General features: G+C 41.7%; 1 protein-coding gene across 1 annotated transcript in view; it reads right to left on the reverse strand.

The window, feature by feature from the left end:
- The window catches only part of birc6 (baculoviral IAP repeat containing 6), a gene marked incomplete at its 5' end in the record, with an annotated part of 290,465 nt that overhangs the window by 156,740 nt on the left and 119,558 nt on the right, over positions 1 to 14,167 (reverse strand). The window contains 3 exons of the mRNA XM_069936120.1: positions 1,050 to 1,233; positions 11,183 to 11,398; positions 13,679 to 13,810. Of these exons, the coding sequence (XP_069792221.1) occupies positions 1,050 to 1,233; positions 11,183 to 11,398; positions 13,679 to 13,810 (532 nt within the window). The remainder of the gene's footprint in view (positions 1 to 1,049; positions 1,234 to 11,182; positions 11,399 to 13,678; positions 13,811 to 14,167) is intronic.

The following is a 14,167-nucleotide window of genomic DNA, read 5'->3' on the forward strand; positions in this document are numbered from 1 at the left end:
TTATTAACATAGATTAACTTGGTGCATACTTCCAGCAAAGGATGTTTAAAATAGCACATGGTGGCATCAGTGTATTATTTTACCTACAGTAATCATAAAATGATTAAATTAATTCACAAATTTCCATTTACAGAAAATAGCAGACATTGGGTGGTTCAGTGGCACAGGAGCACCACAGATACAGAAACTTTGGTTTGATATTGAACTCAGATGTAGTTTCCACATTCTCCGTGACCATATGGATTCCCACCGGCATGCTGAACAACTAAATGAACTGCTCACACTAACCCTCTAAGGCTCCACTATTTATCAAACAAATGTTTATTTTTAATATATGTACATTTGTCCTGCAAATGTATTGTTTGTATGTGTGTTATGTCTGGTTGTGTGTCTGCGGCTTTTGCACCAAGAACCTGAGAATGCTGCTTTGTCTGGTTGTACTTGTGCATCAGATGATAAAATGAACTTAATTTCTCCCATTCCCACCAGCATATCTTTGCTATGTGGGAAATTTATGGCTACTGTAAATTATTCCTTTGTACAAGAGAAAATGTCACAAAATTTAAAGGGGAGTTGATGGTCATACCAGAGAGAATAAACTACAAGGTAGGCAGAAAGAATGGGAGAAAAAAGAAGGGTATTTTGATTATGTACACTTTATCACACATATGTTTCTTTCCACGCAGGCAACACCACAATTAAGCCAAAAAGCATTAGCTACAGTCTCTTCATGAGGGACGTGACAGTACTCAAAGAATGAAAGACACATGTAGAAGGAAAGGGATATGGTGAAGGTAAAGGAAACTTTCTCCCCAGCAAGTATGGAGAAAACAAATCTGACACCTTCAATAAGAGCATCGCAAGCACTGCCAACTTGCTATCAGAACAGAGAATGAATGAGGGAAGTGTGTACGAATGAGTGAATGGACATTTTATACACATCCACTCCAGTAAAACTAAGATTTTCATGCTATGTTTGAACATTACAAGATAAAATATATAAATATTGAAGAAGAAACACTTAAAGTATCATTTGTTTTACTTCCTACCTGCCAAGATATCTTGAATCATACAGGTCAAAGAATATTGTGCCCATGCTCCACCCCAGGAGATATCTCCCCTGTTGAAGTCTGTTCCTACCAGGAGAAGCAGAAGTCTTTCTAGTTGCTGCTCATTGACTATTTCACAAAGGTGAATTGTTGGCCTTGTCGCATTTGCAATACGTGCCAGAACCTGCCAAGAAAATTCAGAAATATTAATAGGCTTCCATTTTTAATGATCATTTCAGAGTCTAATATCTGAATGAGTCAAGTTAAAGATAGAAAAATAAGTGCATTACCTAATAGTTTCCATGCCCAACATTAAATCAAGAAATTTAAATAAAATTTTAAAGTTGCAGTTGTTTTTAAAACTTCAGTCGCAACCAATTTCTTAATACGTTTCCATTTCCACATTGGGAAATTGAGCCATGTCCAAACTAGAGCCTGATATTTAATAGTGCTGAGAAAATATCACATCTATAAAGGATGGCAGATATTTCGTGGCAGGAGGAACTCAGTGGGTAAAACCACATTTGTGGAGGCGTCTTGACGTATCAGGTCAAGAGCGTGCTTCAGAATTCTAATAATAAATGCATCTGGGAAAATCGCTCAGACAATAAAATAAATGCATAATATAAACTGGAGAATCTCAACAGGAATGGCTAATAGATGGCTTAGTTATTACTGATATCTGAATGATAATTAAACAAAATAATACTGAAGTTAGTGAAAGTGAACATTTGAGTACAAGAGTTGGGACATTACATTATAGTTGCACAAAATATTGGTTTAGTTGCCCTTGGGAGTTGTGTGTGCAGTTCTCATCAACATACTGCAGGAAAGATGTGGTTAAACTGGAGAAGGTGCAAAAAAAGATTCACAAGAATGCAGCCTAGACTGGAGATCTAAAGTTTGCAGGAGAGAGATTGGACAGGCTAGCTGTTTTCCACAGAAGGGAGAGAAAAAAATCTCAGGTGACGTGATAGAGGTATACAAAATTATGAGAGGCATAGACAGGAGAGTTTCCCATATTAGGGGTGTCAAAAGATCGAGGGCACAGGTTTAAGGTGAGAGGGAGGAGGGTTCAAAGCAGTGGTTCTCAACTTTTTTCTTTCCACTCATATACCAATAAGTATTCCCTATGCCATTAGTTTGAAAACCACTTTTAATCGTATTTAACTGATTCTTATGTGCACGGTTTCACAATCCAAAGGAAATGGCCCAATGACAATTTTTCTCAAAATATTTCAGTGACAATTGGGTTTCAGCTGTGGTTCTCAACCTTTTTCTTTCCATTCACATACCACCTTAAGCAATCCCTTACTAATCACAGAGGACCGACGGCATAGGGATTGCTTAAAGTGGTATGTGAATGGAAAGAAAAAGGTTTGAAAACCACTGGTTTAAAGGAAATCTGAGAGAGAATTTTTTTCACAGAAAGGAATTTGTATCTGAAATGAGCACCCAGAGGTGGTGGTAGTGGCACGAACAGTGGCAACATTTAAGAGGCATCTGGACAGGTGTTTGAATGAACAGGACAAAGAAGGATATGGAATTAAAGCAGGCAATTGGCCTGTACATGATAGTCACCATAGACACAATAGGCCAAAAGGGTTGTTTCTATGCTGTACTCCATTATGGTTGCAAGGCAAAAAAAAAATCAACATTCCTCCATCCACTTCCAACATTGAGTGAATCTGACTCATGTTCTGCTTATTAATGGCACAGTTATAGTAGTATTTATATAGCGCATTTAACACAACACACATTAATCCAAAGCGCTGAACATACAATTAGGAATAAATTGATCACTATCTAAATGACAACAGGCAACCAAAATACACTGGTGCAGCCATCTTTTTATATAGACTATCCAACTTAGAATATTAATCTTTTAAACCCTAACCCATTCCTTCCGATCGTACCAATGAACAACTTTCCAATTTCAAATGAACAACAGTGCTACAAACACCAGACTTCAAAGAACAAATGGTGAATACAAATAAGCCGGGAGGAAATCCCTTTTGGATGTTACAAGTGCAACCACAGCCATCTCACGGTCGGTTTACCGGCTTCGGCAGGACTTAGATGCTAGTCTTCCAGCTTCAAAAGGGAAACTACCAACCAAGTCACAGTTTCTCGAGGTGGCAGAGCAGCAGTTCGCCTCAAACCCCCCCCACCTCGGACGATCCAAACGCCTTGAGCCCTCATGCCTCAGGTCGACATCAACCATGGCCAACACATCCTTCGGTATTTCTCAGGGCTAACACTGCTCCAGTCATATCGGGACACCACCTCCATCCCTGCGACATTGCACCATTTCCACAACCATCGAAGCAGGCACTACTGGAAGGCCAAGGCTGAATCGCCATACTACCCCGCAGCTCAGTCTCTTCAGTGGGCCTCACTTCATGACCGTCGAGCTGCAAACCTTGAGGCTTCATCTCAGTGACCTGCTCGTTGTTTGGTGACCCAGGTTGCAGTTCCAGACTCATTGCATTTCACTGAACACTCTTGCCGAATCCAGGTTTGCGCATGGTGCGTCTACTGCTGCTGCGACCACAGTCGCTCCGTCATCTTGCGATCTTGGTGTAGATCAACACATTCATGCTACTTGGGGTATTCACCTTCTGATCCCCAAAAATTATTCATTTTGATGCTATACAAAATGTCACTCAATGCAATCTGAATTGTAACACAACTCTCAAAATATTGTTGCTCTTGTTTAATCTCATTTAAGAGACTCTCAAATTATAAAATCAAGATTTGCATGGTTACAGGGGTGGGAAACATTTTGTGCAATTTTCTGACATTCATCTATCATATACACTATACAGATGTCACTTTCCTTTTTCCACAAAACCCTGAATAACACAGATTTGCACTTGCACAGACTTGCAAGTGTCTTAAGAAAAGACTTGCAGGATCTCTGGATATTTTCTTTTGGAGAGAGCCACTGCAGCATATCCCTACCCTGGCCAAGATCAGAAAACAAAGAAAGAATAATTGTTAAACAAAGGACCTTCACCCACAAGGATCCTCTGCTCCATTTTTGAGACCATGTCAATTAGTCAAACTTAATTCAGTAATTTGGAGTTTCAGAAACAATATCCGTAAATCTGCATTGACATTTTGAACGAATTGCAGAAAGTTTCACCACTTCTCATCTTTAGACTTTTTTTTTAATTAAAACTGTTCCTACAGATAACATCTGGTATATTTCAGTTTGACGTTTAGAGGTATCCCCTGCTTTTCCAAGGTTCACTCTACACCACTTCTCTTTTACGAAAGTCCTACATTAGTATCTGTTTTTTCTATCCCAAAGAAATCCAAAGAGGATTTTCACTTTTACGAAAAAAGGCGAAAACCAAAAATAGCATTCAGCATTTATTTTGCATCAAGCCATTATAAAGGCAGCACACACCCCAAGCAGCGAAAGTGGTGCTGTCAGGCTCCCACACTCAGCATCAAACTACACTGTACATACATTATTTCTACTTTAGATGGCTGTGTATTTATCATATTATTCCTGCTTTTACTACTTGTTAGTGTTATTTTATGTTTTATGTGCTATTTGGTAGGTGATTTTTTTGGGACTGGGAATGCTCAAAACTTTTTCCCACGTAAAGTAATGATAATTGCTTCTTCACTTTATGGCGTTTTGACTTATGAAAGGTTTCATACTTTCGGAGAGTGGGGGAAACAAGAGGTTCTGTGGGAGTGATCGATTATTCCAGGTGGTTTGTTGCCTCCCTGGTGCCAGGGTCTGTGATATCTTGGATCAAGTGATTCTCACATGTTGCCATCCACATAGAGACTAATGATGTGGGCAGGAAGGGTGAGGAGGTCCTAATAGATGAGTTTAGGGAGTTAGGAGCAAAGTGTAAGGGAAGGACCTCCAGAATTGCAATCTGTGCCATGTGCTAGGGAGGCGAGAAACACAAAGATAATCCAGCTGAACATGAGGCTAGAGGATAGTGCAGGAGGGAGGGGTTCAGGTTTCTATTGGCCTCTCTTCCAAGGAAGATGTTCTGTTCCTATGCCAAATGGCATAGAAACAAGAAGTCTGTTCTGGTGGGACAGTTTGCACCTGAACTGGAGGAGGACTAACATCCTTGTGGGTAATTTTGCTAGTGCTGCTTTGGAGAGGGTTTAAATTAGATTTTTTGGGGGTGGGCAGATAGTTGAGCTGCATGTAAAGAGAGTGTTGCACGGGAAAGAAATGGTCTCACATGCATCTCTTTTAATGTGAGGAGTATTGTCGGTAAGACAGATGAGTTTAGAGCGAGGATTGCCATCTGGAATTATGACATTATTGCTATTAGTGAGACTTGGTTGCAGGAGGGGAAAGGACTGGCAGCTCAATGTTCCAGGGTTCCATTGTTTCGGATGGGATAGAGGGCAAGGAAGGAAAAGAGGAGGTGTGGCATTGATAGTCAGGGAAAATATATCAGTTGTGCATACAGGACAGCGCTGAGGACTTGTCTATAGAGGTCAAATGGGTGGAGCTGAGGAACGGGAACAGCACGAGCATGCAAATAGGGCTGTATAATAGACCGCCCAATAATCCGAGAGAATTGGAGCAGCAAATCAGTAGGGAGATGGCAGACTTGTGAAAGAAAAATAAAGTTGTGATGATAGGAGATTTTAACTTTCTGCACATAGACTGGGACTCTCATACGGTAAAAGGGCTGGATGGGTTGGAGCTTGTCAAATGTGCACAGGAACGTTTTCTTCATCAATAGGTAGAGGTATCAACAGGAGAAGATGCAATACTTGATCTTTTTTTTAAGGGAACTAGGCAGGTCAGGTGGCAGAAGTATATGTAGGTGAGCATTTTCCGTCCAGTGGCCATAATATAATTAGTTTCAAGTTAATTTTGGAGGATAGGTTTGGTTCTCAAGCTGAGGCTCTGATTTAGAGAAAGGCCAATTTTGAGGAAGGATCTTGAAAGTGTCAATTGGAATGTAATTTTCTGGCAAGGATTCATCCAGCAGGTGAAAGGCCTTCAAGGTCGAAATTTGAGAGTACAGAGATTGCATGTTCCAACCATGAATAAGGGCAAAGTTAACAGACATAGGGAACCTTGGTTTTCAAGGGATATTGGAGGGCTGGTTAAGAAAAGGGGGGGGGGGGGGGGCGCTATATATGCAGTACAGGCAACAAGGATAAAGTGAGCTACTTGCAGAGAATAGAAAATGCAAGAGAATGATTAAGGAGAAAATTGAAGGAAAAAAAGACATGAAGGTGCTTTGGCAGATAATAGGAAGGAAAATCCACAGGACTTCTACAAGTTTCTTTGGCTTGGCTTCGCGGACGAAGATTTATGGAGGGGGTAAATGTCCACGTCAGCTGCAGGCTCGTTTGTGGCTGACAAGTCCGATGCGGGACAGGCAGACACGGTTGCAGCGGTTGCAGGGGAAAATTGGTTGGTTGGGGTTGGGTGTTGGGTTTTTCCTCCTTTGCCTTTTGTCAGTGAGGTGGGCTCTGCGGTCTTCTTCAAAGGAGTTTGCTGCCCGCCGAACTGTGAGGCGCCAAGATGCACGGTTTGAGGCGATATCAGCCCACTGGCGGTGGTCAATGGGGCAGGCACCAAGAGATTTCTTTAGGCAGTCCTTGTACCTTTTCTTTGGTGCACCTCTGTCACGGTGGCCAGTGGAGAGCTCGCCATAGAACACGATCTTGGGAAGGCGATGGTCCTCCATTCTGGAGACGTGACCCACCCAGCGCAGCTGGATCTTCAGCAGCGTGGACTCGATGCTGTCGACCTCTGCCATCTCGAGTACTTCGACGTTAGGGATGAAAGCGCTCCAATGGATGTTGAGGATGGAGCGGAGACAACACTGGTGGAAGCGTTCTAGGAGCCGTAGGTGGTGCCGGTAGAGGACCCATGATTCGGAGCTGAACAGGAGTGTGGGTATGACAACGGCTCTGTATACGCTTATCTTTGTGAGGTTTTGAGTTGGTTGTTTTTCCAGACTCTTTTGTGTAGTCTTCCAAAGGCGCTATTTGCCTTGGCGAGTCTGTTGTCTATCTCATTGTCGATCCTTGCATCTGATGAAATGGTGCAGCCGAGATAGGTAAACTGGTTGACCGTTTTGAGTTTTGTGTGCCCGATGGAGATGTGGGGGGGCTGGTAGTCATGGTGGGGAGCTGGCTGATGGAGGACCTCAGTTTTCTTCAGGCTGACTTCCAGGCCAAACATTTTGGCAGTTTCCGCAAAGCAGGACGTCAAGCGCTGAAGAGCTGGCTCTGAATGGGCAACTAAAGCGGCATCGTCTGCAAAGAGTAGTTCACGGACAAGTTGCTCTTGTGTCTTGGTGTGAGCTTGCAGGCGCCTCAGATTGAAGAGACTGCCATCCGTGCGGTACCGGATGTAAACAGCGTCTTCATTGTTGGGGTCTTTCATGGCTTGGTTCAGCATCATGCTGAAGAAGATTGAAAAGAGGGTTGGTGCGAGAACACAGCCTTGCTTCACGCCATTGTTAATGGAGAAGGGTTCAGAGAGCTCATTGCTGTATCTGACCCGACCTTGTTGGTTTTCGTGCAGTTGGATAATCATGTTGAGGAACTTTGGGGGACATCCGATGCGCTCTAGTATTTGCCAAAGCCCTTTCCTGCTCACGGTGTCAAAGGCTTTGGTGAGGTCAACAAAGGTGATGTAGAGTCCTTTGTTTTGTTCTCTGCATTTTTCTTGGAGCTGTCTGAGGGCAAAGACCATGTCAGTAGTTCCTCTGTTTGCGCGAAAGCCGCACTGTGATTCTGGGAGAATATTCTCGGCGACACTAGGTATTATTCTATTTAGTAGAATCCTAGCGAAGATTTTGCCTGCAATGGAGAGCAACGTGATTCCCCTGTAGTTTGAGCAGTCTGATTTCTCGCCTTTGTTTTTGTACAGGGTGATGATGGTGGCATCACGAAGATCCTGAGGCAGTTTACCTTGGTCCCGACAAAGCTTGAAAAACTCATGCAGTTTGGCATGCAGAGTTTTGCCGCCAACCTTCCAGACCTCTGGGGGGGATTCCATCCATACCTGCTGCTTTGCCACTTTTCAGTTGTTCGATTGCCTTATATGTCTCATCCAGGGTGAGAACCTCATCCAGCTCTAGCCTTAGGGGCTGTTGAGGGAGCTGGAGCAGGGCGGAATCTTGGACTGAGCGGTTGGCACTGAAAAGAGATTGGAAGTGTTCTGACCATCGGTTGAGGATGGAGATCTTGTCGCTGAGGAGGACTTTGCCGTCTGAGCTGCGCAGCGGGCTTTGGACTTGGGGTGAGGGGCCGTACACAGCCTTTAGAGCCTCGTAGAAACCCCCTGAAGTCGCCAATGTCCGCGCTGAGCTGGGTTCGTTTGGCGAGGCTAGTCCACCACTCATTTTGGATCTCCCGGAGTTTGCGCTGAAGATGGCTGCATGCGCGACAGAAGGCTTGTTTCTTCTCTGGACAGGACGGCTTTGTAAGGTGAGCCTGGTGGGCAGCTCGCTTCTTTGCCAGCAGCTCCTGGATTTCCTGGCTGTTTTCGTCAAACCAGTCCTTGTTTTTCCTGGAGGAGAAGCCCAGTACCTCTTCAGTGGATTGCAGTATGGTAGTCTTCAACTGATCCCAGAGGGTTTCAGGGGACGGGTCCGTGAGGCGGGTTGCATCGTCGAGCTCTGCTTTGAGGTTTGCCTGGAAGTTTCCTCTCGCTTCGTCTGACTGCAGGTTTCCAACATTGAACCTCTTTCTGGGGGCTTTATTGTTCCTGGGCTTTGGCTTGAAGTGAAGGTTGAGCTTGCAGCGAACCAGCCGGTGGTCAGTGTGGCATTCCGCGCTAGGCATGACCCTGGTGTGGAGCATATCTTGTTTGTCACTTTCTCGCACCAGGATGTAGTCCAGTATATTATAAGTAAAAGTATAGTAAGGAATAAAATTGGACCTCTAGAAAATCAGAATGGTCAACTATGTGTGGAGCCTTCGAAATCGTGGAGATCTCAAACAATTTGTTTTGCATCGGTATTTACGCAGGAAACTGGCACAGTGATCAAGAGCGGAAGGGAAAGAAAAAGAAGTGTTATGCGACATATGGAGAAGGAGGTGCTTGCTGCCTTGCAACAAATAAAGGTAGACAAATCCCCTGGACCAGATTTGATATTTCCCCCACACCTTGAGGAAGACAAGTGCTGACATTGCAGAGCCCCTGACAGATATATTTAAAATGTCCTTAGTCACAGGGAAGGCGCTGGAGAATTGGAGTTCATGTTGTCTGTCCCGCTGTTTAAGAAGGACTCTAAAAGTAAACCAGGCAATTATAGGACAGTGAGTCTGATGTCAGTAGTATGTAAATTATTTGAATGATTTATGAGATAGGATTATAGAGATATTTGGACTGTCATCAGGCGATTAAGGACAGTCAGCATGGATTTGTGCGTGGTAGGTCATGTTTAACAAATCTTGTAGAGTTTTTTGAGGAAGGTTGATCAGGGAAAGCCTATGGATGTTATTTATATGGACTTTGCTAAGGCCATGAGGTTGGTTCAAAAGGTTAGGACACTAGTTATACATAATGAGGTTGCCAACTGGATTTAAAATTGGCTTGGTGAAAGAAAATAGAGAGTGGTGGTGGATGGTTGTTTCTCAGACTGGAGGTCTGTGTCGAGTGATGCGCCTCAGGGATCTGCATTGAGACCATTATGTTTGTTAAATGACCTAGATGATAACGTGGTGAAATGAATCAGCAAGTTTGCTGATGACACAAATATAGGAGGCGCTGTGGACTGTGAGGAAGATTTTCAAAGCTTGCAGAGGGATCTGGACCAGCTGGGAAATCGGACCAGTAAATGGCTGATGGAATTTAATGCAGATTAAGTGTGAGGTGTTGCACTTTGGAAGAGCAAATCAGGGTAGAATGTACACAGTAAATGATAGGCCATTGAAGAGTGCGGAGGAGCAAGGAGATCTGTGAATACAAATATATTGTTCTCTGAAGGCGGTGCCGCATATGGATAGGGTTTTAAAGAAAGCTTTTGGCATCTTAGCCTTTATATATCAAAGTATTGAGTATAGAAGTTGGGATGTTATGTTGAAGTTATTCAAGTCATTGGTGAAGCCACACTTAGAATATTGTGTGCAGTTCTGGTCGCCCAGCAGCAGGAAAGATATCAATAAGATTGAAAGAGTGCAAAGAAGATTTACTAAGATGTTGCTGGGTCTTCAGGAGTTGAGTTACCGGGAAAGATTAAACAGGTTAGGACTATACTCCTTGGAATGAAGATGAATGAAGGGAGACTTGATGGAAGTTTATAAGATTATGAAGGGTATAGACGGAGTAGATGTGAGTAGGATGTTTCCACTTAGATCGGGGGAGATAAATATGAAATGGCATAGCTTTAGGCTGAAAGGGGAGAGGTATAAGGGGAACAGTGGGCAAAAGTTTTTCACTCTGAGTGTGGTAGGAGTGTGGAATGAGCTTCCATCTGATGTAGTGAATGCAGATTCAATCTGGAGTTTTAAAAATAAATTGGATAAATACATGGATATGGAATGAGAGTAGGTCAGCGGAACTAGCGAGATTTATTGATTGGCACGGACTGGAAGGGTCTGTTTTTCTGTGTTGCTCTTCAACTAGCAATAAGAAAAATATAAAGTTATCGAATAGAAAAATATATATTTTTTTAAATCAATGTATAAAAAGTTACAAGCCTTGACGAAATAGTAAAAATGAATGGATATACTGGGGGAACTGTTACATTGGCCCTTGAACTGATGACTGCAAAGCATGCATTAGAGTCAAAAACATGAGATGTTTGAGAGTGTGTTTATGGGTCATTGGGAAAGAAACAGCAAATGCTGCAAAAAGAAATACAAGTGTTAAAGAAAGAGATTAAATAAACAGCAAGATATCACACATGATCCATCCACATCTCCTATACTACATCTGCTGATTTCTTCAAATGTTTTAATATTTCAACATATACTTTACTACATGAACAATGGTGCTGCATTATTGATAATCACGTGCAGGCTTAACTAGGATCAAGATTTAAGAATAAGCAAATGAATAGCAATTGAGTAATGGTAGAAATTCTTCTTTTGCCATTTAAAAATCCATGGAAGTATTTGGAAGAACACTTTCTTTTCAGTAGCCAAGGACATACATATGCACTCACCTTGCAGACAAAGAGCAAAAGATCTGCATGACAAGTAAAATCCATGGACAGAAGGAATAGTGCAAGCTTCTGCACCACAGCAATACACCGATCATGGGATAAAGTAAATGGAAGTGGTTCCACCTCCGGGGAGTCTTTTGTGGAGGACGATTCTGAATCTATGGTAGTACGAGGCCATTCCGCAGTCCTGCGCAGACGAATAAGGTCTTTGAAGTGCTGGTGGGGGATAGAAGTTTAAATAAAATGTTTTTAAACTTTTCATCTAAATTGCACCGACTGAGCTTGCTTCTGTAACTAACATTCTTAAAATTTTAAGCAAACTCTCATTGCTCACGAGGAGAAAAAAATACTACATTAAGGCATTGCGCAAACACAATGTTTTTCATATGTAGGGAATTTTGATAAAAATAAAATAAATTTAGTGCAAACATAACAATTCTTATTTAACATTTAGAGCTTGTTATTTTTGATTATTGCACATTTTCTTTTTAAATGACTAGTTATGAAAGCTATCCATTATAGTAACAATTAATTACTTGAAAAGCTGAAATATTTTTATTAACAGTGGTAATTGGCAAATAAACTTCCAACAAATAATCAGATTTTTAAAAAACTTTCCATGATTCTTCCATCCACTTTCCATTGCCTCTCCGTTATGAGCTTCTCCTTTACTCCTGATTTTCAAGACCACTTCTTGGATGGCCAACTTTATTTTCACTTGCTTCCTCACTTCCAGTGGTTTTCATCTCATCAAAACATATCACCCAACTCTAAAATGCTGCTCTAGCCTCAATTATTTTGTACATTACTGCTTTGATCCAACCGCCCTCTCTATTTTAATTCTGAATTTCATCATTGTAGTGAATGCCCCCTAACCAAAATTCAAACTTTGTTTGCACCTATTTTACTTTCCTTGTACTGTGCAATTCTTTCATAACTATACGATTTTCATGCCATTCCCCCCGCTATCAATCTTTAATTCATCCCCGACACAAGCTTTTTATTTCCTTTCACATACTTTAAGAGCAGCCCAAGATTCTATCCTCAATTACCTCCTCTTCAGTACACAACACATAGCAACATCACCCAGAGATGCAATCAGTTTCACCCAAATATTGTACACTGATTCCACCCAGCATTCTCTTTCACCTTTCTCAAACATTCCACCTCCACTGCTCATGCGAAATACAACCTTCAATGGAGTACAACCAAGACCACGCAAATAATCGGTCAGTCATTGGTTTCTGCCCACATCAACATGATACCCCTCACTGGACAATGTACCAATCTTGGATCATCGCCTAATGCCCATTTAAGATTACCCACCTCATCGACTGGTAATGGTTGCAATTAATTTTGGATAGGCACTATTTTAATGCTCTCCAGGTTCGGCTCTTCTCACTATTTGCTAAACATGTATGCATGTGCCTAATAGTCTTTTCCTGAAATTTCTCAGGATATAACATAAGACTATTCTCTTATTCTTACATTACCTAATTTCCAGACATTTTAGACCCTCTCCATCTACTGCCCTCCACATATAGGCCAATCCACCCCCAGCTGAACAACATCTGACGAAAAAGTAGTAAATCTGCGCTCTGGATTCTGGATATTCCTTCCTGCATCTTAACCTCACCCAAACCTCTCTTCACACAAGAACTTTCTTAATTGCAATAGCTTTATTCTTTCCTCAGTTTGATGCTGATGAACAAGGAAAGGTAACAAGCAAGCTCCAAAAACTTTATTTAGCCCACTTGCGCAACAACAATCTATGAGGGTAACAAACTTGAAAGATTTACAACTCTGTTAAAATGAATTTTCATCTAAATGGCTGACCCAATGGGATCTTGGGATGGCCAAAAGCCACCTGTAGCCACTTCAGCTGCAGGAAGAAGTCTTTACATATTCACTCAGCCAAACCCTTCCAGTATTTCCTGTCTCAACAATCTCACCTCTTATTCTTCTAATCTCCAATAAGTAATGGCCAATCTGATTTGCTCATTTACACAAAATGACTTCATATGGGAATCAAATGAATTCACATTGCTCTGACCCAATGCAACTTTATTAAGTATGAAAGACATTCTCTCAGTGTATACCAAGATTCTTTTTGCCAATCGTCCATATCTCCTTCCAACTAAACTGTATAAATCTCACATTTTTCCCAAAAGTAGGTAAGATAAGCTACTATCTCCATCCCTTTTCAAACTCAACATCCTCCTCACAACCCACTTTTCAATTTTCCCAGTTTTCTATCACCAGCAAACCTGGGTACATGAATAAGTGAGGCCCCACAATTACTCCCAGTAGTACCTACTCTAGTGTCAGGACATCTGTGATAAAGATCCTCTCCATGATAACATGATTTGCTAGGTTAAAGAAATGTTATACAAATGCAATTCGTTGTTGCAAATAAAAATATTCTTGATCTGATCTGGATGAACAGTACTGTAACAATTTGAAATACAAGCTGTAGAACAAAAACAGATGTCATACCTTTGATGTTGCTTGCTTTAGTTTTGCCTGTTCAACCAAAAGTTTATACGAGGATCCTTTGCTGCTCTGGATCTTCTCTTTCTCTATTTGCTCAACTAATGCCTTTTGTTTTGCTTTTAACAAATTGAGTTGCTGCAAAAGAAAAGGTGAAGTTAGTTGTCAGTTTGATATGCATACACACTCCAAAACATGCTGAAACTGCAATATTTCCTTCCATGTTCTTACTTTTGAAACAAAGGTGATGAATTCTCCCCTCTGAGCTTACTCCTCATACTTTATCTCAGTAACATGCTCAATTTTTTTTTTTTGCAAATGTACTTTTGATGCAACCATATGTATGCCGCACTGTGCGGCTTTCGCGCAAACAGAGGAACTACTGACATGGTCTTTGCCCTCAGACAGCTCCAAGAAAAGTGCAGAGAACAAAACAAAGGACTCGACATCACCTTTGTTGACCTCATCAAAGCCTTCGACACCGTGAGTAGGAAA

This window comes from Narcine bancroftii, chromosome 4 (genome assembly GCF_036971445.1).
Source record: "Narcine bancroftii isolate sNarBan1 chromosome 4, sNarBan1.hap1, whole genome shotgun sequence".
NCBI lineage: Eukaryota > Metazoa > Chordata > Chondrichthyes > Torpediniformes > Narcinidae > Narcine > Narcine bancroftii.